The 23400-nt window shown below is 47.1% G+C and overlaps 1 protein-coding gene across 1 annotated transcript in view; it reads right to left on the reverse strand.

Moving 5' to 3' along the window:
• Nucleotides 1-733: 733 nt before the first annotated feature.
• GRIK5 (glutamate ionotropic receptor kainate type subunit 5) overlaps nt 734-23400 on the reverse strand; it is a 40540-nt gene continuing 17873 nt past the window's right edge. Inside the window, exons 9-19 of the mRNA XM_032227666.1 lie at nt 22832-22936; nt 21458-21565; nt 18356-18559; nt 13310-13423; nt 12209-12318; nt 11215-11388; nt 9265-9430; nt 5622-5847; nt 4543-4671; nt 2804-2925; nt 734-1090 (exon numbers count right to left, since the gene is read on the reverse strand). Of these exons, the coding sequence (XP_032083557.1) occupies nt 734-1090; nt 2804-2925; nt 4543-4671; nt 5622-5847; nt 9265-9430; nt 11215-11388; nt 12209-12318; nt 13310-13423; nt 18356-18559; nt 21458-21565; nt 22832-22936 (1815 nt within the window). The remainder of the gene's footprint in view (nt 1091-2803; nt 2926-4542; nt 4672-5621; nt 5848-9264; nt 9431-11214; nt 11389-12208; nt 12319-13309; nt 13424-18355; nt 18560-21457; nt 21566-22831; nt 22937-23400) is intronic.

Consider the following 23400-nt stretch of genomic DNA (forward strand, 5'->3'; position numbering starts at 1 on the left):
AAACCGTACTCATCTTAGCTGAGTTTGGGAGTCACACGGAGCGAAGTGTGCTTTCTGCTGGAGTAGGTGGGTGGGGCATTTCAGGAGTGGGGACCCTACCTCCCCCTCTTCCCCCCCCCTCCCCATAGCGGGGGGGGGGGTCATACCCCACACCGGTTTCCTTGTTCCTTCAGTACATCTTGCTGAGCACATCCTCCAGAGGTTGACGGAATGGTGGGGGGACGATGGAAAGAAAACATGGAGGACGATCTAGAGGAGAAAACTCTTCTTGAAAAGTAGGTTAAGTTTGGGGATTTCTTCTCTCCCACAACACAACTGCGCTCTTTGCTTGTCGCGGCCCAGACTTGTGTTAAGGAACCACTCACCCAGGGGTGAAATTTGGGGGGGGGGGGGCAGAGAGCGAGGGGGAGACGGAGGAACGGACCAGGCATGAGTACCTCGTTCTCGTAGAAGGAGGGCGACACAAAAAAAGGGGAACACCCCCCCCCCATCCCGTGTATTTTGGAAAGAGTAGGTGGATTTCTTTCTCCAGGCCACTTTGGAAGGAGAGCTGCAAACTCCCGCAGCCCCCAAGGGCAAGGGTCCCTGTGTGGGGCTGGGTGGGTCCTCCCAGTTTTTGGGTCCCTCGTTCAGGGCATACGCATAGCGTACATCTCTTAACTGGAGGCACCTCCGCCAGCGAGCGAAGGCAAGGTCCACAAGGAGGGGCCCCGAAAGCAAGGGCAGGGAGGGGTCACTCCTGCTCGTTGAGTTCGCGGGGGGCTGCCCTCCGTGGAGTGCCTTCTTCAGGCGGCGGGGGCCCCCGGGGCGGCGGGGGAGCTCCCCGAAGAGTCTGGATGCGCCGGCACTCGTGGCAAATGCGGACGTGGGTACAAGGCCTGGGGGGATCTTCCAGCAGGCGCTGAGGGGCTGGTTCTGTCACTAAAGTCCCCGAATAGAGTTTGCCGTTGCTGAGGCGCATCTCCCGGACGGATCGCAGCGAAAGTCCCCCGCGGATGGGGTAGTGACGCCGACGCCGTCGGGAGCGAGTCGGCTTGCGGCAAGAAACGGCGTGACGCAGCTCCCTCAGCATCTCTTGACACACCGAGATCTGCAGGAGGTTGAAAAGGAGAACAGTCAGACTATTAGAGTTGGAAGGGACCTTGGAGGTCATCAAGTTCAACCTCTTGTTCCAGCTGGAGATCCTATATCGTTCAGTCAAGACCGAATGAATGAATGTGCATGAGCTGGGAATTCTGGGGGATGGTTCAAACTTTACAACAGGGCTGAGAGGGTGTAGTTACAACTAATCGCAGCGTCCCCACAAATGTGTGACTGTGATGTGGACCCTCAGCCCCCCCCCCAGCTCTCGTGATTATGTTGCAAGAAGCTGTGATTCCATGATCACAATTTCCTTGTCAGCTTCCCATAAACAAAGTCATTGGGGAAGCCATCAGGAAATCGGAAGTCCTGGAGATCGTTGCTTAATGACCTGCAAGGTTCTTGTTTAACAAGCAATTTGGATCACCAGAACCTCTGTCACTGAGCAATATCGTCATGTAGTGTCACATAATGACGGCAATTCCGGTCCCGATTTCCCGTTATAAGCTGAGCACTACCCGTACAACAAAATACCGGTGGGTCCTCACTTAATATCCACCCATTAGCTGACTGTTCAAACTTAACAATGCGAAGCAAATGATACTTAAAACCGGTCCTCCTACCTACGTCATTTGAGAGCTCACACAAACACCGTTTGCGACCTTCTTGTCAATAGGGAAGCTGGCAGGTCACAAATGGAGACCATGCAACATCCTCACTTAAACGACCATTAAGGATTTGCTGAATGAGGGCAACTGGAAGTGCCAGAAATTCCCCCACTGAGCATTATGGACACATGATGTCACACTTAGTGATAAAAATTCCAGTCCCCATTATTGTTGTTAAGTGAAGGCTGTCTGCGCTCAAACTAGTGTCATTCTGGAAGTATGAGCAATGCACTGAAAAAGTTTCTTCGATGAGAAGCGAAACATCTTCAAGGAAAAACAAAGTCCAGTTGCCTTTTGGTAAGGATTATGCGGGGCTACTAAACTCAGCCTTCGATTTCCAACTGTTTGCCCATGGATACATGTTGTGGCCCAGCAGGATCCGGTGGAGCTGCTGATGGACTCAGATGGTGAGGAACCATATGAGTCTGCCATGGAAGATGTGGAGGACCCTGGGCAGGGTTCAGACTTAGAGCAGGGACCCGAGGGACTGGTTGGCCACCAGGAGGCGCCTGAGGCATGGAGCAGTGGGGAGGATCAAAGGCAGTTTGTCCCTGACGCTAGATTGAGAAAGGGCTGAGCAACGGAAGCAGCAACTATGTAGGCAGTCTCACAGAAGATGATTAAGCACAGGTGGTTGTTGATTGGCCCCTCCCAAGAGAGAATATAGGTGAGGCGTTGGGAGGGGACATTTGCAGGAAACAACCGTTGGAATTAGTAGTGAAGAAAATCTGTCTGTACTCTAGCCGTGTCTGTTTGGATTATCTGCGTTGCTGCCAAGCTACACTATTGAAAGTGAGTTGCCTGGGCTCTCAGCCAAAGGATTCGTTATCTCAGTAATCAAACAGTGGCAAACAGCCAAGCCTGTGTTCTGGTTTATTCACAGGCCGGAGGGTCAGAACAGAGACACATCACCACAATTGGCACTTTTAATTGTGGCTTTGCAAGAGCTTGTGGTTCATCTCCTTCTCTGCTTAAGGCTGGTTGTAAAGAAGAATGTATAGCTTCCTTCTTAGCCTTGGGCTTTCCTCCCAACTTCTCTCCCCAGTTTCACTCACCTCTTCATGCTCCGCTGAGCGCCGTGTGGCCCACACAAATTCCATGACAGCCACAAAGACGGCAATGATGAGTCCACAGATCAGCACCACAAATATTCCTCCAATGTTCTCCATACCCAGGCCTGGAGTAAAAAAGGACATGGGAACGATGCAGGTTGTTAGGCGAGGATAGGAGACACCTGAGCATGGATGCATATGTCCTCTCTGGGAAGGTGGTCCTCGACTTACAACTGTTGATTTAGTGACCATTCAAAGCTGCAATGGCAACTTTGGTAATAAATAATAAGAGATCTCTTGGCAGCTCAGCCTTTTCCTGGCTGCAATCTACTGTATGGCCACAAGAGGCCGCTTTTGCAAAATTACATCTGGGATTGCAGGCAACTCCCCTCCCCCCATGAAATACAGGTAGTCCTCCACTTACAACGGTTCATGACTGTTCACAGCAGTGGTGAAATTCATTTTTTTTTTTACGGCTGGTTCTGTGGGCGTGGCTTGGTGGGCGTGGCAGGAGAAAGATCCTGCAAAATCTCCATCCCCACCCCACTTTGGGGCCAGTCGGAGGTGGCATTTGCCAGTTCTCCGAACTACTCAAAAGGAAGAAAAGGAAGGATCAGAGAGATAGAAGAAGGAAGGATCAGAAAAGGAAGGAAGGAAAGGAAGAAGGAAGGCAGGAAGGGGAAGGAAGGGAGGGAGGGAAGGATGGATCAGAGAGATAGAAGAAGGAAGGATCAGAAAAGGAAGGAAGGATCAGAAAAGGAAAGAAGAAAGAAAGGAAGGAAGAAAAGGAAGGATTGGAGAGATAGAAGAAGGAGGGATCAGAAAAGGAAGGAAGGAAGAAAAGGAAGGATCGGAGAGATAGAAGAAGGATGGATCAGAAAAGGAAGGAAGGAAGAAAAGGAAGGATCGGAGAGATAGAAGAAGGAAGGATCAGAAAAGGAAGGAAGGATCAGAAAAGGAAGGAAGAAAGAAAGGAAGGAAGAAAAGGAAGGACCAGAGAGATAGAAGAAGGAAGGATCAGAAAAGGAAGGAAGGAAAGAGAAGGAGGAGAGGAAGGAGAGGAAGGGAGTGGAGGGTGGAAGGAAAGAGAAGGGAAGGGAAGGGAGGGGAGGGGAAGGGAGAAGAGAAGAGAAGAGATCCAAGTAGATCCAAGTACTCAAAATTTCCGCTACCGGTTCTCCAGAACCTGCTGGATTCCACCCCTGGTTCGCAGTCACCATAACAGCTCTGAAAAAAGTGACTTATGACCGTTTCTCACACTTACAACCGCTGCAGCATCCCCATGGTCATGCCATCAAAATTCAGATGCTTGGCAACTGGTTCATATTTATGACGGTTGCAACATCCTGGCCTAAAAAACAACCGGGAAACGGCCTGGAAAACGGGCCGAAAAAAAAGAGCTCTTTGCCAGTTCGCCGAACTGCGCAGAATCGGATTGGTACGAACCAGCAAATCCCACCTCTGAGCCTCATTCATACGCTACGTAAGACTTCAAGTTCAAGTCACATTTAGGAACAGGACTTATCCTTCACTCGGGGACAGGTGGAAGCATCATCAGATGGACCCCAGGTAGATTACAAGCCTAGATTGGGTTGGCCAAGTAGGGCCGCCCACTGAGTTTCGGACAGGATCATCTTTTCATTTGAAAAGATGATCCATCTATCGATCGGGTTGTTTTGTACTGAAGAGACCAGAACTGGTGACCATCAACCCTTCCAATGTTCTACTTGTTAACCTCTGACCTTTGGCCCGATGATCTTCCTCTTTAGGGCATTTGCTGCCCTCCCACCATTTGCGTTTCAGGATTTCCAATCGGTTGTTTTCTTGAAGCTGCAGAATGGCGAGGGTGATCTCATCCCGGAATGGAGAACCTGCGGAAGGGTAAGGGGGCAAACCATGAGAAACCAATCAGCGTTCTTCTATCATCTCCTCCTCTCCTCCTTCTTGCCCTCCTCCTCCTCCTCTTTCCTTTCTTTCCCTTCTTCCTCCTTTTTCTCTTCCCTCTTTTTATCCTTTCTCCTTCTCTTCCCTCTTTTTCCTCCTCCTCTTCATCTCCCCTTTCTCCTCCTCCTCTCTCCTTTCTTCCTCTTCTTCCTTCTTTCTCCTTCTTTGTACTGCTCTTCCCTTTCTTTGTCCTCCTCTTCCTTCTCCTCCTCCTCTTCCATCTTTCTCCTCCCACTTGTTTTCCTCCTCTTCCCTCTCTTCCTCCTCCTCTTCCTCCTTTTCCTCTCCCCTCTCTGTCCTCCTCCTCTTCCCTTTCTTCCTCCTTCTCCCCTTCCTCCTCCTCTTCCTCCTCCTCTTTGCCCTCCCACTCTTCCTTCTCCTCTTCCTCCTCCTCCATCTTTCTTTCCTTCCTTGTCCTCCTCTTCCTCCTCTCCCCTCTTTTTCCTCCTCCTCTTCCCTTTCTTCCTCCTTCTCCCCTTCCTCCTCCTCTTCCTCTTTGTTCTCCCACGCTTCCTTCTCCTCTTCCTCCATCTTTCTTTTCTTCCTTGTCCTCCTCTTCCTCTTCTCCTCTTCCTCCTCTCCCCTCTTTTTACTCCTCCTCTTCCCTTTCTTCCTCCTTCTCCACTTCCTCCTCTTCCTCCTCCTCTTTGCCCTCCCATTCTTCCTTCTCCTCTTCCTCCATCTTTTTTTTCTTCCTTGTCCTCCTCTTCCTCTTCTCCTCTTCCTCCTCTCCCCTCTTTTTACTCCTCCTCTTCCCTTTCTTCCTCCTTCCCCACTTCTCCTCTTCCTTCTCTTTTTTCTCTTTCTCCTCCTCCTCTTCCTCCTCCCCCTCCTCTTCCACCTTCTCCTCCAAGCCAAGCCAGTTACTTCTGCTCACCCAGGGGCATCCCGATGCCGTAGCCCTTGGTATCTAGTAGCCCCCCAATCTGGGTCAGGTTGCAGTTGAGCCTTCGGTGATATTCATTCATCGTGCTCTCCAAAAGAAAGGCATATTTCGAATTCAGCACCCGAGCAATTCCCTCTTCCGTGCTCTTTACGAAGACACTCGGCTGCTTTGAATGCATGTAATTCCACATGCGCTGGTAAGTTTGATAGCGAGAATTCTGATTGCATAGAGAGAGAGGAACAAAACGTCAGGACAACTAATGGGATAGATGGACGGCTTACAGGCACCGTGTAGTAGAATAACTCCTGCCTTCATTGTTTGTTGACTAACTGCTCTTGCAAACTTTTTCTAAGGAGTTTATAATACAGGCATATCAGAGGTGGGTTCCTACCAGTTCGCACCAGCTCGGTAGAACCGGTTCGTCAAATCTACTGAACCGGTTAGAAGAGGTTCCACCAGAAAACAGGCCACACCTACAGAAGAGGTTCCAAAATTTTTTGAAACCCACCACTGACACAAACAGACAGACAGACAGACAGACTCACACAGAGAGAGAAAGAGAAAGAAAGGAAGAAAGAAATAAAGAAAAAAAGAAAGAAAAAGTGAGAGATGAAAGGAAAAAGGAAAAAGGGACAGAGAGACAAAAGGAAGGAAAGAGAGAGAGAGAGAGAGAGAGAGAAAGAAAGAAAGAAAGAAAGAAAGAAAGAAAGAAAGAAAGAAAGAAAGAAGGAAAACACATGGCTGACAAGCCACTCCCACCAGGTCACATGGCTGGCAAGCCACTCCCACAAAGGAGGCCACACCCAGAGTAGCTTCAAAATTTTTTGAAACCCACCACTGACACAAACAGACAGACAGACACTCACACAGAGAGAGAAAGAGAAAGAAAGGAAGAAAGAAATAAAGAAAAAAAGAAAGAAAAAGTGAGAGATGAAAGAAAAAAGGAAAAAGGGACAGAGAGACAAAAGGAAGGAAAGAGAGAGAGAGAGAGAGAGAAAGAGAGAAAGAAAGAAAGAAAGAAAGAAAGAAAGAAAGAAAGAAAGAAAGAAAGAAAGAAGGAAAACACATGGCTGACAAGCCACTCCCACCAGGTCACATGGCCGGCAAGCCACTCCCACAAAGGAGGCCACACCCACAGAGTAGCTTCAAAAAAATTTTGAAACCCACCACTGAGGCATATATTTCTTCTCCTTCCTCTCTAGTGTATCTTCCCAACACATAGGTGTTCCTCAAAATTGGGGGGGGGGGGGGGATTGGTCTTGTTTTGCTTCGGCTTGAGACTCTAGAAAAAGTGCACGGAAGAGCAACCAAGATGATTAGGGGACTGGAGGCTAAAACATACGAAGAACGGTTGCAGGAACTGGGTATGTTGAGTTTAATGAAAAGAAGGACTAGGGGAGACAGGATAGCAATCTTTCAATATCTCAGGGGTTGCCACAAAGAAGAGGGAGTCAAGCTATTCTCCAAGGCACCTGAGGGTAGAACAAGAAGCAATGGGTGGAAACTAATCAAGGAGAGAAACAACTTCCTGACAGCGAGAACAGCTAATCAGTGGAGCGATTTGTCTCCAGAAATTGTGGATACTCCACGTTTTTAAGAAGAGACTGGACAGCCACTTGTCTGAAATAGGTATATAGGGCTTCCTGCCTATTCTCTATTCTCAAACTATTCTCCAAGGCACCTGAGGGTAGAACAAGAAGCGACGGGTGGAAACTAATCAAGGAGAGAAGCAACTTAGAACTGAGGAGACATTTCCTGACAGTGAGAACAATTAATCAGCGGAACAACTTGCCACCAGAAGTTGTGAATGCTCCAACACTGGAAGTTAAAACATCAGGAACTTTAATGGGACAGATGGACGGGTTCCAGGCATCCTGTAGTAGAATGACTCCTGCCTTTATTGTTTGTTGACTAACTGCTCTTGCAAACTTTCTCTAAAGCGTTTATAATACAGGCATATATTTCTTCTCCTGCCTCTCTAGTGTATCTTCCCAACAAATAGGTGCTCCTCAAAATTGGGGGGGGGGGGAGGAGGGGGAATTGGTCTTGTGCTGCTTCGGCTTATCATTAAAATGCTGTGGCAGAGCCAAAAGAGAAAGGCAGCTTTTAAGAAACTTGGTTTTAAAATAAAAACAAAAAAACCAAACCCAAATTATTCAAGACAAGCATTTTAAACGTGGCAGGGCCAAGCCGGTCTCCTTGTTAAAAATAACTATGGTCTTGCAGACTGCAACAGGCTGGGCTTTTTGGATCAGGACAAGAAACCAATTTTCAGAGATCTGAGCAAAGCAGGTGGAGGTTTTCCTTTTCTGTCACCAAGGCCTGCGACCTTGTTTGATGATTGATTTCCCTTCCTTAATGTCTCTTGGAGTGGAGACAGCCGCTGTTACTATGGATACAGGTTGCCAGAAGAAGGAAGGAAGGAAGGAAGGAAGGAAGGAAGGAAGGAAGGAAGGAAGGAAAGGAAAGGAAAGGAAGGATCGGAGAGATAGAAGAAGAAAGGATCAGAAAAGGAAGGAAGGATCAGAGAGATAGAAGAAGAAAGGATCAGAAAAGGAAGGAAGGATCAGAGAGATAGAAGAAGGATCAGAAAAGGAAGGGAGGAAGAAAAGGAAGGATCGGAGAAATAGAAGAAGGAAGGATCAGAAAAGGAAGGAAGGAAGAAAAGGAAGGATCGGAGAAATAGAAGAAGGAAGGATCAGAAAAGGAAGGAAGGAAGAAAAGGAAGGATCAGAGAGATAGAAGAAGGAAGGATCAGAAAAGGAAGGAAGCAGAGAGATAGAAGAAGGAAGGATCAGAGAAGGAAGGAAGGAAGGAAGAAAGGAAGAAAAGGAAGGATCAGAGATAGAAGAAGGAAGGATCAGAAAAGGAAGGAAGGAAGGAAAGGAAGGAAGGCAGGAAGGGGAAGGAAGGGAGGGAGGGAAGGAAGGATCAGAGAGATAGAAGAAGGAAGGATCAGAAAAGGAAGGAAGGATCAGAAAAGGAAGGAAGGAAGAAAGGAAGGAAGAAAAGGAAGGATCAGAGAGATAGAAGAAGGAAGGATCAGAAAAGGAAGGAAGGAAGAAAAGGAAGGATCGGAGAGATAGAAGAAGGATGGATCAGAAAAGGAGGAGAAGAGAAGAGAAGAGATCCAAGTAGACTGGTCAATAGATAGACTCAACCATTATTTCATCTGGGAAAGTGTGAGCTTCCTAGACCAAGCAAAAATCCCAAAACCACTAGGAAATCTGCTGGAAACCTATCATTCAGACAAACCAGCCATTAACAGGCACATAGAGATACACCACGTTTGTACACCCTTCGAAAGAGACCATAAAAAAAACCCAAAGAAAGAAACAAAAGAGACCAGAACGCACCCTCTCTGGCAGCTTACACCCAGATAAGAAGGAATTAATACCAGACAAACAATCACGCAGAAAGCAATGTCCTCATCAAAACACTACAGAGGTGTACACGGGTGGCCTTCAGATCTAACACATCCGGACAATGGAGCGCTACTAGTCCACACCAGTTTTTGACTTCTTTGGGGAGACTACAAAAACTCTGCCACGCCCAACCACCCGGTAGCCCCCATCACCTGAGATGGCAGGGGTTTAGAGAAGACCGTCCTCAGAAAAGAGAAAACGATGCTCACCTGGAAAAAGGTCATGGTAGAACCGGCATGGATGGTGCCGTATTCAATGTTGGTTTGGTCGGCCAAGTCATCCGCCGATTCTATAGGCACCTCCATGCGCTGCACGGTGAGGAAGGCAGCAAGGTTGGCCGTGTAGGAAGAGATGATGATCAGAGTGAAGGCCCACCTTTATAACAACAACAACAACAACAAGCAAGGAATCACGGTTTGATTTTTAGAGCGACACGGGAGAATCCTCTACTTTTCACCTTCAACTTTTACTTAATGTACAAATCTTGGCAAGACAATTCTTTCGATGCGCTTCCTAAGACAGCGGCCGGAAACCTTTCCATCTCGGTGGTAGGGGGGGGGGGAGAGGGGATGGTTATGCACAAACAGCGGGTGCGAGCGGTGGGTGCCGTTGTAACTTTGAATGGTCAGTAAAGGAACTGTTGTAAGTCGAGAACTAAGTGTATTTATGACGGTCGCAGCATTCCAGGGTTTGCAGAGATCTGCTTTGGCATCCTTCTGACAGCAAAGTCAACGGGGAAGCAAGATTCACTTTAACAACTGTGTGACTAACTTAACAATTGCAGTGATTTGCTTAACAACTGTGGCAAGAAAGGTCACAAAATGGGACGGAGCTCGCTTAACCATTGACTCGCTTAGCAACGGAAATCTGGGGTTCGATTGTGGTCGTAACTCGAGGCCTATTCGTAATCTGCTCTTAACAGGTCACTCAAAGTTGGACGTCGCTAAAAGTAATAAGTCAGTAAATGTTACTGAGGGATGCGGTGGCTCAGTGGCTAAGAAGCTGAGCTTGTCGATCAGAAAGGTTCGGCAGTCCGGCGTGTCGAATCCCTAGCGCCGCGTTATGGAGTGAGCTCCCGTTACTTGTTCCAGCTTCTGCCAACCTAGCGGTTCGAAAGCACGTAAAAATGCAAGTAGAAAAATAGGAACCACCTTTGGTGGGAAGGTAATAGCCTTTAGCATTAAGTCATGCTGGCCACATGACCACGGAGACGTCTTCGGACAGGGCTGGCTCTTCGGCTTTGAAACGGAGATGAGCAACGCCCCCTAGAGTCGGGAACGACTAGCACATGTGTGTGAGGGGAACCTTTCCCTTTTAAACGTCACTGAGATTTTTGAAGGAAAGACACCACAACCTACACTCCGATATACTGCCATTCCTCCTTGGGAATCATCGTTTGAAAAAGAGAAATTATTGCCTATTGCATCAACATGCCAAAACCAATATGCCCTTAATGTACAATCCCCCAGATGAAGTGTTGTTCTCACCAATTAAAAATGCTCCCCACTGATTAATCAGCTAAAGTTTTAGTGCCAATTAAGCTCCCAATTAAGGATTGCAAACCTCATTAGTATTCCTTTAAAAAGGTTGAAATCTGTAGGTGCTGGCGTGATGCATTTAAGAGGTGACTGTGTTCCAGAGTGGGGGGAAACAACAACAACAACAACGACAACAACAACAACCTCCCTAGACATTAAATATTTCAAAATAGGTGGAAGATAAGATGATTGTGATTTTTTTCCAAACCTGTTGCAAATTAAACACAGGCAGTCCTCAACTTACGACGGTCTGTTTAGTGGCTATTCAACGATACAGCAGCACTGAAAAAAGGGACTTCGGTTTTTCACACTTACGACCGTGGCACGATCCCCATGGTCACGAAATCAAAATTTAGATGCTTGGCAATAGACTCGTATTTATGACGAGTTGTGATCCACCTTTGGTGACTTTCTGACAAGCTTCACTTAACAACCATGAGACTGATTTATCAACGGCAGTGGTCCGCTTAGCAATCGCGGCAAGAAAGATCGTAAAATGGGACCAAACTCCTTTAGCAAATGTTTCACTTAGCGACAGAAAGGTTGGGCTCAATCGTGGTCGTAAGTCGAGGACTGCATGTACCCCATGCCGGCTCGGCTGTTGTTCGCAGAGTTGCTTACCAGACGCCGCTGACACAACGGGTAGAAAGAGCTCGGGGCATAATTTCTGACCCCTGTTGCATGAAGCCCCCGACTGGGAACCAGAGGCTGTTTCCCAGCGTATACTGGTTTTCCAGGATGTTATGACGCTCCCGGAGACAAGGATGAGGGTTGTACCATTCGTAAGGGCTCAGCCTGTGGAAGGAAGAAACATTTCAGACTCTTTTCCTTATTCGCTTATTACATTTACTGTATTTTTCGGACTATAAGATGCACAGGTGTATAAGGCGCACCAAGATTTCGAAGAGGTAAGTAAGAAAAAAGTTTTTGTCCTCCCCAGCCCCCAGCAGCCCTCTGGAGGGCAGGGCTGGGGGGGGGAGGCAAAAATGCCCCCGTTTTTGCAAAAAACAGGCAGAAAATGGGCTGTTTTTCGCAAAAAAATTGAGGCTTTTTGCCTCCCCCCCACCAACCCTACTGAAGCCTGCAGAGGGCTGCTGGGGGTTGAGGGAAGGCAAAAATGCCTCTGCTTTTGCAAAAAACGGGATGTTTTTAGCAAAAATAGGATGCAGGGGCGGGGCTTCGGGAGGCCAGAAATGGCTGTATTTGGTGTATAAGACACACCAACATTTCCATGCTCTTTTAATGGGGAAAAGGGTGCGTCTTATACTCTGAAAAATACGGTATACGCCGACATTCTCTCACTCTGCAAAGCAACTTTTCTATCTGAGAATCTCTACAGACTTTTAGCTATACAATTTGGGATGAACACCATGGGTGGGATTCAGAAATTTTAGCAAACAGTTCTCTGCCCGGTTGCTGGGTGGGTGTGGCCCAGGGAGGGTGTGGCCTACTTGGCCTCCTGCACCACAGGTGGTGGGGGGAGTTTTCACCCCCCCCCCCAGGCTCTGGAGGCTTTCCTCGAGCCCCCAGGAGGATGAAAATGACCTCCTCAGGGCTCTGGTCTCTGAATGTGGTACCTTAAGCCTAGGATGAATCTCTCATAGGTAGGACTTACCGAGCAGCAAGGAAGAGGACGCAGCTAACGGCGAGATAGGCAAGAAGCATGAAAAGCCAAACAGCTGGGGAAAAGGGGTCGAGGAAGGAGAAATACCCCGGTTTGCGTCCCTATGGGGAAAAAAAGAGTAGAAAAGCTTCAATGAAGTATTTCTGAATTTCCTAATATCAAGCATAATTCCAAAGAGTGTGTTGAATAAAATGTTTTCTGCAAACTGACCAACTTCCAGATGTGTGAATATCTCTCTTTTTCTTCCTGTCTATTTCTTTCTCCATTTCTCTCCCTTTCTCTCTCTCTCTCCCTTTCTCTCTTTCCCTCCCCCCCCTCTCCCTCCCTCTCTCAGTGTGTGTATGTGTGTGCGTAACTCCAAAGCCCCGGCACTGTTTTGGGGTCTGGGGTAGGTGGGTTTGGAAATGATTTGCAATGGCCTTCTTCCTACGGTTAAGAGAGCGACTGGCCCAAAGTCACCATGTTAACTTGGTGTCCAAGGCAGAGGACTAGAACTCCCAGTGCCTTGGTTTCTATTCCAGTGTCCTTAGTGACTGCACCAAACTGGTTCTCTATGGGTGGACTTAAGTTTCAAAATTCTGGGATGATTGATTTTGTTACCATCTCTTGACTAAGGTAATGGTAAAGGTTCCCCTCACACATATGTGCTAGTTGTTCCCGACTCTAGAGGGCAGTGCTCATCCCTGTTTCAAAGCCGAAGAGCCAGCGCTGTCCGAAGACATCTCCGTAGTCATGTGACTGGCATGAAGCAACACCGAAGGCGCCCGGAACGCTGTTCCCTTCCCACCAAAGGTGGTACCTATTTTTCTACTTGCATTTTTTACATGCTTTCGAACTGCTAGGTTGGCAGAAGCTGGGACAAGTCACGGGAGCTCACTCCGTTACGCGGCGCCAGGGATTCGAACCGCCGAGCTGCCGACCTTTCTGATCGACAAGCTCAGCGTCTTAGTCCCCTGAGCCGCCGCGTCCCTTTTCTTGACTCAGTAGAAGTAATGAAAGGCCAGAAGGAAGGGATCACCTCAGATCTCTCCCGGATGCTCAGGTCATCTCCCACTCTTCCTCCCTCCACTTTTAAGACCGGGTTGTGCCTACCATGTGTACACGGTACAGGATGCTGATTCCCAACGTCATGAAGGGCTTGGAGAAGTCGATAACCTTCTCCCGTTCGGCCGTGATGGTGAAGGCAGCCACCGCCAGATCAGCTTTCTGGAAAAGCAAAGGGAATGCTAATCATCTCGTAGACAGAGTGACACTGCTGCTCTCTAGGTTTTCTTTTTATTTATTTATTTATTTTTAATCAATTTCATATATACATTCACAATTATATGATCTCATAACTGTTATTAATAATATGTATTTATAACAATTTTTCCCTACAGTTGACAATATACTTGAAGATTGCTTTCTTACCATCCCATAGATCCATCTTATCTTACAACGGTCCTAATTCTTCCCTCCCTCCCTCTTTCCTTCCCTCGTTTCTTCTCTCCTACTCCCCTTCCTTCCCTCCTTCCTTCCCTCCTTCCCCTTCCCTCCTTCTCTCCTTCCTTCCCTCCTTCCTTCCCTCCTTCTCTCCTTCCTTTCCCCCTTCCTTCCCCCCTTCCTTCTCTCCTACATTCCCTCCTTTCTTCTCTCCTTCCTTCCCTCCTTTCTTCTCTCCTTCCTTCCCTCCTTTCTTCTCTTTCTCTCCTTCCTTCCCTCCTTCCTTCCCTCCTTTCTTCTCTCCTTCTCTCCTTCCGACCCTCCTTCCTTCCCTCCTTGCTTCCCTCCTTCCTACCCCCCTTTCTTCTCTTTCTTCTCTCCTTCCTTCCTTCCTCCTCTCCTTTCCCTTCTCTCCTTCCCCTTCCTTCCCTTTACCCTTCCCCTCTTCTTCCCATTCCTCCCCTCTTTCCTACTCTTACATTCCCTCCCATTCTTCCTCTGCCTTTCCCTTTCTTTTTTTCATTGGCTGGTTGAAACCCAAGCAAAGGCTACAGATAATCCTTGACTTACAACAGTTCATTTAGTGACTGTTTGAACGGCACTGAAAAAAGTGACTTATTACCCTGAGTTCATCAAAACTCAGATACTTGGCAATGTTCTGATCTAGGCTTCCCCAAAAAGCACGAAGCAGATTCCTGGTCCTGGGAAAACCCCTTTTACGAAACGAATGAGAATTCCTCTCATTCACATTCATCAAAGGCCTGGCAAACAGTCTTTCAAAGGTGGATTTATGACCACAGACCTTATCTCGCTTGGAAAGCTGCCATGTAAATATTATCCAAATGAGGTGCAAGGAAAGGCTGGGCACAGAGGAGTGGTGGGTTTCAAAATGTTTTGGAACTTCTTCTGTAGGTGTAGCCTACTTTTTGGGAGTGGCTTGCCGGCCATGTGACCAAGTGGCAGTGGCTTGGCAGTCATGTGACTGGTCAGGCATGGCCAACTTGTAAAATGTGTTGAAACTCACTTAACAACGCTCTTGCTTAGCAACCAAAATGTTGGCTCAGGAACTCTGGCATTGAAGCGTGCAAGTCTTAAAGCTGTCAAGTTCCAAGACCCTTGCACCCCTAAACCTTTAGGAAAAAACCCTCAGGGGTGTTCAAACTTGAAAGCTTTAAGACTTGTGGACTTCAACTCCCAGAATTCCTCCTCTCGCTCTTCATCTTGATGATGTGCAGATGGGCCGGGGGAGGGAGCTGGAACCGGTTCTAAACGGCACTATAGATTTGTGGAACCTCTTCTATAAAAGAGGTTAGAACTGGCAGGAACCCACCCCTGGCACAGAGTCTCTGAGATTCATGGATAGATCTTCACACTCCTCAAACGAATGAATGAATGAATTGTTTCCTGCAAAAGCCCACTCCCCTGTCGCTCCTCTTTTATTTCCTATGGGTTATGGGGCTAATCACCTTCCACCTGTGACTTTACTCCCAAGTCGACCCTGATTTTCGAGTTGTTCTTTTCTTCTAGCAGCTCTGCGCATGTGCACACTGGGAACAGGCTCCAGCTGTTCCTCTGCCTCACTGCCGTCTAGCTCCGAAGGCAGGTGAGAACTCCCAGATGGCCTCTGCACCGTCTCTGCCTCCAACACAGAGCCCTCATCAGAGCCTTTTCCAGCCTCCAGGACTGGCCCATGTTCCTCCCCAACCTTCTCACTGTCCGACTCTGCTGCCAGCTTCTCTGGTTGCTGGCGGGCCACAACAGGCAACTGACTCACAGTTACGACGTTAGGAGTGTCCCAGGGTCATGTGATCACCTTTTGCGACCTCCAGACTAGCAAAGTTAATGGGGAAGCCAGACTCACTTAACAACTGTGTCACTCGTGTAACAATTGCAGTGATTTATTTAACAACTGCGGCAAAAAAATGGGGATGCTGGACGAGTTGTTAGTGTGACGAACGGTCCTACTTAGCTTTTTATGGGGGCTCATTGTAACCTGAACAGCCACTATATGAACTACTGTAAGTCAAGGATTATCAGCAAGTCCTTTGATGGTTGTAACTGCGTTGGTCTGAGCTACCAGGTGCGGTGGCCCAGAGGTGGAACTCTCGCCTCACAATCAGGAAGCTGTTAGTTCGATCCTTGGTAGAGGCAGATATTTCTCTCTCTCTGGGCACAATGGGAATATATCTGCTGAACAAAACTCTGCACTGGCAACAGGGAAGGGCATCTGGCCAGGAAACACTCTGCTAGCTCCATTCTGTTGCCCAGACTCCATCCTGCAAGGGATTTTGGGGTTGTTAAAAAGAGGATGATTGATCTAAGCTACCAGATCTTGCTTGCAGAAACCTCAAAAACCATTAGAAAGGTGGCAGAGAGAGAGAGACATACGCACACAAATATCTCCTTGCTGCTTTCTTATCCGAATGTTTGAATCCAGATCTGGCTTGCCTACTACTGAGTAATTGTGAGTCATTTTGTAGAGAGTCTTTCTGTGCTGGCTAAGTGCACCCACAAACAAATGTTCAATTGTGGTCTACTCTAACCCATTCAGATCCTAGAAGCAGAAATGCCATTTCTGTCTCTCTCTTTTGAGATAAAAGCAAAAGCAAAAAACACACCAGCATCAATTCTTTAAGAAGCATCATCATTGAGAAAATATTCCAGTCCAGCCTGCGAGCAAAATAGCTTTCTATTTGCAGGGAGCTGTTATCAGATCTGACCCTCTCTCCCTCTCTCTCCCTCTCTCTCCCTCCCTCCCTCCCTCCCTCCCTCCCTCCCTCTCTCTCTCTCTCTTCTGCCGTCTCTTTATTAATCGTTTCTCTGCCGTTGCACGCAGCTGACTTTCTTTCTTTTTTATTGATTTTCTATTAAATTCATTTTCTTAGTGCTTAATAAACATCTGTTGTCTGGGTATTTCATTTGCTTAACAATACAAATTACATTCTTCGTCTCCGCCCCTTTTTTCCCAACCATTGGTAAAATAAATTCCATATTGGATAATATTCTACATCCTCTTTCTCTTTCATTTTCAATGTCAATCTATCCATCTCTGCACAATCTAGCATAGTCTTGAGTACATCTTTGTCTCGTGGTATATCTTCATTTTTCCAATACGGTGCAAGAATAATCCTCGCTGCTGTTAAGATGTGTAATATTGTTGTTCAGTTGTGAAGTCGTGTCCGACCCATCTCGGCCCCATGGACAACATTCCCCCACGCCTTCTTGTCCTCTACCATCCTCTGGAGTCCATTCAAGCTCACGCCGACTGCTTCAGAGACTCCATCCAGCCTCCTCCTTCTCTGTCGTCCCCTTCTTCTTTTGCCCTCAATTCTTTCCCAGCATTCAGCTCTTCTCCAGGGAGTCCTTCCTTCTCATTATGTAGCCAAAGTATTTGAGTTTCACCTTCAGGATCTGGCCTTCTAAAAGGCAGACAGGGTTGATCTCCTCTAGGACTGACCGGTTGGATCACCTTGCAGTCCAAGGGACTCGCATGTAATATTAAATACATACTTTACTTATTAAGGTTTTCTGATATTATACCAAATAAAAAACAATTCAGGTTTAAAATCTGCAAAGTCTTCCTGTTATCTTTTCTAACCACCTGTGTATCTTTGCCCATTTTTTTTTCTTTGACACAAGTCCACTACAAATGATAAAATGTGCCGGATTATTTTTGGTTACATTTCCAACATTTGCTAGACATATTTTTAAACATTTGAGCTAATCTAGCAGGTGGTAGATAGAGCTGACTTTCTTGGGGAGGGGGGTGGGAATAGAAGAAAAAAGCACCTGAAGAATTGAATGGCCAGGCAGAAAAAGCCAGGTCCATTTAGCTGCTGATGCACCAAACCTGGGATAGCAACACCAATAGCCCTCAGACTTATATACCGCTTTACAGCGCTCTCTAAGCGGTTTTACAGAATCAGCCTCAATCTGCATCCTCATTTTATCAACCTCGGAAGGATGGAAGGCTGAGTCAACTTTGAGCCTGGTGAGATTCGATCTGCCAAACGGTTCACCAACAAAAGGACGCGCCCGACTAAACCGCGGTGACAAAACCGTGTGTTCTAAAGCGCTCCGACGAATGAGCGCTGAATCGCGGCGACAACAGCGCGGCAACAGAAGCGCGCTGTAAAACTAAACCTAACCCTAAACCTAACCCCTAACCCTAAACGTAACGCTAAACGTAACACTAAACCTAACCCTAAAGCTAACCCTGAACCTAACCCTGAACCTAACCCTAAACCTAATCCTAAACCTAACCCTGAACCTAACCCTAAACCTAACCCTTACCTTAAGTTAAATCGGCTTTCTGTCGCCGCGCTGTTGTAAAGCACCTTTCTGTCTCCGCGCTGTTGTCGCAGCGCTGTTGTCGCCGCGTTGATGATGTCGTGGTTTAGCGACGTGGTTTAGTCAGGCGCGGTTTTGTCGTTCGCCCTTTTGTCGGGTCACGCTGCCAAACTGCTGGCAGCCGGTGATCAGCAGAAGTAGCCTGCAGTACTGCACTCTAACCCCTGCGCCACCGTGGCTCTATTATATTGATCTTCCCCCGCAACCCGCAACCTACATCTTCAGGTAAGATTCCAAGTCTGGTTCCTAAAACCAACTTCCACCTGCTTTCCACATGCAATTTCACTGTGAAGATCTGTCTGGTTGATGGAAATTTTTGTCAGGGGGGAAAAGAATAACAATCTGGGATTTTCCTAACAGCCTTACCCTGTTAATGAGTTCTCCCACCATGCCAGTCCAAGACCCATTCGGTTCAGGAGCCCCGTAAAGCCCATCATCCACCAGTTTGATCTGGAAACGGAACTTAAGGATGTCGGCAAGTTCGTGAAGCATGTCCACGCAGAAGCCTTCATACTGGGCAGGACCGGAGAGTTCCTGGAAGTTTGCCCGACGCATCATGTAGGGATTCTCCTGTAAGCGGGAAAGCCAGGATATAATATGAGGTAGCATGCTCTGGCTGGGGAATTCTGGGAGTTGAAGTCCACAAGTCTTAAAGTTGGCAAGTGTGAAGACTCTTGAGCTAGTAGATAACAGGCAACTGTCCTCGAGATTTGACATATTTTTGGTCAGGAGAACCCCAAACCCAAACATACACAATATTCCTCCTTCTTCCTATTTTCCCCACAACAACAACCCTGTGAGGTGGCCCAAAGTCACCCCGTTGGCTTTCATGGATAAGGTGGGACTAGAACTCGGGAGTCTCCTGAGGATTGGCCCAAAGTCACCCAGATGGCTTTCATGTCTAAGGCGGGACTAGAACTCAGGAGTCTCCTGATGATTGGCCCAAAGTCACCCAGTTGGCTTTCATGTCTAAGGCGGGACTAGAACTCAGGAGTCTCCTGATGATTGGCCCAAAGTCACCCAGCTGGCTTTCATGTCTAAGGAGGGACTAGAACTCAGGAGTCTCCTGATGATTGGCCCAAAGTTCCCCAGCCAGTTTTCATGTCTAAGGTGGGATTAGAACTCAGGAGTCTCCTGATGATTGGCCCCAAAACTCCCAGCCCTCGTTCATGTCTAAGGCAGGACTAGAACTCACTGTCTCCTGGTTTATAGGTCAGCACCTTAATCACTAGGCCAAACTGACTCGCTGACCTATTGGTCTAATGGTCCTGAGAGGATGGAGTTGCTATTCCTTTTTCCCATCCCTTCCCTCTTCCTCTATTTCTCTCTTTCCCTTCCCATTCATCATCCTACTAGAGAATGGAGCCATGGTTTTTCCCCAAAAAATCTGTCCTGACCACTTAAGAGCACTTCTGAAATTAGCTCAAGAGCGCCTGGTCCCTGAATGGTAAGAGGAACCAGCCACCTCCCTCCAGAGGTTCAACAACAGCACATCATAACAACCCAACAATCTGCGCCTTTGTTTCTGTGTACCCACTCATATGCAGAAGGACGGACATCTCTTTTGTGCATGAAAATCACAGACGCAATCACGGCTCTTCACTAATTTGCCTAATTCTTTTATTTTTATTCCCTCTTCTCAACTGAAGCACGCTTGTCATCAGTCCATTGTAGGGAAGAGCATGCCAGACATTAATTATTGTTTACCCATCACAACCACCATCCCATTTTCAGCCTGAGACGAGACGGAAGAGTTTGACCATTTCAAGCAGCCGTTTCAACTCTTTTCTTGGAAGGGAAGAACTTCTCCAAACTATTTGGAGGAAGTCTTCGCTATGTCAAGGGACTATGTAAAAAAAGATGTTGAGACTCTAGACAAAAGTGCATGGAAGAGCAACAAAGATGATTAGGGGACTGGAGGCTGAAACATAGGAAGAACGTCTTCAAGAATTGGGTATGTTGAGTTTAATGAAAAGAAGGACTAGGGGAGACACAATAGTAGTGTTCCAATATTTGAGGGGCTGCCACAAAGAAGAGGGAGTCAAGCTAGTCTCCAAAGCATCAGAAGACAGAACAAGAAGCAATGGGTGGAAACTAATCAAGGAGAGATGCAACTTCCTGACAGCGAGAGCAGCTAATCAGTGGAACGGTTTGTCTCCAGAAATTGTGGATACTCCATGTTTTTCAGTTTCAGCCACTTGTCTGAAATGGTATATAGGGTATATAGGGTTTCCTGCCTGAGCAGGACTATTCTCTATTCTCAAACTATTCTCCAAAGCAACTGAAGGTAGAACAAGAAGCAACGGGTGGAAACTAATCAAGGAGAGAAGCAACTTAGAACTAAGGAGACATTTCCTGACAGTGAGAACAATTAATCAGTGGAACAACTTGCCACCAGAAGCTGTGAATGCTCCAACACTGGAAGTTTTAAAGAAGATGTTGGATAACCATTTGTCTGAAGTGGTGTAAGATTTCCTGCCTAAGCAGGGGGTTGGACTAGAAGACCTCCAAGGTGCCTTCCAACTCTGTTATTCTATTCTACTGTAAGCTCCCTTCCAACTCTTCTGTTATTCTGTTATTCACCTTCCACAATCACCTTTGAAGGGTCTGTGAATGAATCAAGCAACCACCAAACAGGAAAGAGGAAATTTTTGCTGTAGGAGTCTGTTTCTCACATGAAACACTGAAACAAGCTACAATTCAGTGGTGAAATTTATTTTTTTTAAAATTATCGATTCTGTGGGCGTAGCAGGGGAAGGATACTGCAAAATCTCCATTCCCTCCCCACTCTGGAGCCAGCCACAGGTGGTATTTACCAATTCTCCAAACTACCTTATTTTTCAGAGTATAAGACACACCTTTTTTCCTCAAAAAAGAGGCTGAAAATCTGGGTGCGTCTTATACACTGAATACAGCATTTTTTGCCTCCCAAAATGGCCATGCGGAAAAACGGGCCATTTTTTGCTCATTTTTGCCCCCCTAACCCCTAGGAACAATCTATAAGCCTCCTAAAGGCTATCCATGCCCTTTTTTGGACAAAAAAACAGGCTGTTTTTTTGCTCATTTTCCCCCCCAACCCCCCCTCCCCCAGAGCACTCTACAAGTCTCCTAAAGGCTATTCAGACCCTTTTTGGGGGGGAAAATGGGCCCATTTTCGCAAAAAATGGACTGTTTTGGGGAGATTTGCAGAGTGCCAAAACTTTTTTTTTTTTAAATTTGCCTCTTCAAAACTTTGGTGCAACTTATACTCCGGAAAATACAATACTCAAAATTTCCACTACCGCTTCTCCAGAACCTGCTTAATTTCACCCTCTGCTACAATTCCCTCATGTTCACATCTCCAAGGGCCCCTAGTCACTTTTTGCATCCTTGATTGACTTTAACCAAGCCACCTCCACAACTGTTTAAAGCCTGCTTTTCAAAAGGTGAAGAAATACCCCTAAGAATAAGACAACGGGGGGCACTTACCAAGATGGTGGTGATCACCAGAGTCTTATTGGCGAGGCTCTCTGAGGCGTTGATATCCAACGTTGTGGCGTTCATTGCAAGGGTCTTGTTAGAGTACCACACCCCAATCTGTTGAGAAAGAACGGTGTCAGGCCTGGGAACCATCTTTTGCATTGAGCCTTAAGGCCTGCCACATTTAATGCTGTGGGGAAATGGGAGGAGGGATTATATGGAAGATATACAATCTAAATAACATTCCTTTCCCAGAGCGTCAAGGTCATCTTGCCCTGCACCTGGAGTGGTGTGACTGAGAGGCATCTCCAGTTGGGACGGTTCCTGATTGGGCCTTGTGATGGACCTGTGGCGGCTGGGCAGGGATTTGGTCTTTCATTTGGGTGGGGAAACCCTGGAAGCTTTCAGATTTGGATTTTCCCAGATGTCCCAATATGACATCTCTAATAAAGTGGAACTTTGAGGGACTTCAAGCTTTGGAGTCTTAATTTGTTACGGGTGTAACCCTGACACCCGGCCTATAGGTTCTTACTAGATTTATCCTGTACCCAGGCAGTCCTCGGCTTATGACCCCTCCAACACTTCCGCTGCTAAGCCAGATCGCTGTTAAGCGAGTCTCATCCCACCCCACAGCTCTGGCAAGAAAGTGAACCTCTGCAGGTGTCAAGTACCTAACCCCGTTGTTAAGTGAATCTGGCTCCCCCATGGACTATCAGAAGGTCGCAAAAGGGGATCGCGTGACCCCGGGACACTGCAACCGTGGTAAATAGGAACCAGTTGCCAGGTGTCCAAATTTTGATCAGGTGACCATGGGGATGCTGCAAAGGTCTTAAGTGTGAAAAACGATGGTATCTTTTTCTTCCCAGTGTCGTTGTAACTTCGAACGGTCACTAAACAAACCATTTTACGTCGAGGACTATCTGAAATCTCTGCAAAAACAGGGTATCCTAAGTTGAAGCTCTAGTTGTCAGCGTTCCAAATATCATCCAGAATTACATCAGAGTCCAAGGCATAGCTTTCATCAAAATTCCAATTTAATAAGAGAGACATGTTGGTACACATTGTGGAAACCCGAATCTGAAAGCTTCCTGGGGTTTCCACCCAGTTGAAAGTTCAAAACCTGGCCCCCACACCCACAAGACCATCACATGGTCCAATCTTTCTCTGCCACGCTGGCATTTCCACCCACCTAGTTCCGGTCAGGTGCAGAGACCTTGGGCTTCTAGAAAGGAATGTTTTATTTTGACAACACATTCTGCTTCTTACTATTCCCCACTTCCCAATTACCCCACTAATGAAACAGCATAGTAAAATAATAGAGAGTGTGGCAGGCCAAAGATCCTAAAAGGAATATGTTTGCAGGAATGACACTAGTCCTCTTACCTCCCGGTGTCCGTGCCGTCCTTTTTCCAGAATTCTCAGGGTGTAATTGGTTCTTTGACCCTTGCTGTTGAATTCCACGTGTCCCGTCAGCCCGTCATACTCTACCTAGCCAGGGATGGAGAGACAGAGGAATGGGGCACAAATCGAAGAAGACAGAGAGAAGAACACAGGAGAATGAGAGCGAGGCATGGCCAAAACGGGTTCACAAGTTACAATTAGCTTGAGAAGGGAGAACTCTGGTTCTCTTCCATCCTCCCAAAATAAGGAAGAAGATTATTCCATGTCCCAGGTCAGTGGTCTCCAAACACGGGGCGCTTTAAGACTTGTAGACTTCAACTCCCAGAATTCCTCAGCCAGCCATGATCTAGGACACTGGATAGTCCGGCTGTCTGAGGAATTCTGGGAGTTGAAGTCTACAAGTCCTAAAGTGACCATGCTTGGAGACCTCTGACCTAAGACATTGGATAGTCCAGCTGGCTGAAGAATAGCTGTCTGAGGAATTCTGGGAGTTGAAGTCCACAAATCTCAAAGTGGCCATGCTTGGACACCCCTGTGCTAAGTTGTGCCAC

This window comes from Thamnophis elegans, chromosome 12 (genome assembly GCF_009769535.1).
Source record: "Thamnophis elegans isolate rThaEle1 chromosome 12, rThaEle1.pri, whole genome shotgun sequence".
NCBI classification, from domain to species: domain Eukaryota; kingdom Metazoa; phylum Chordata; class Lepidosauria; order Squamata; family Colubridae; genus Thamnophis; species Thamnophis elegans.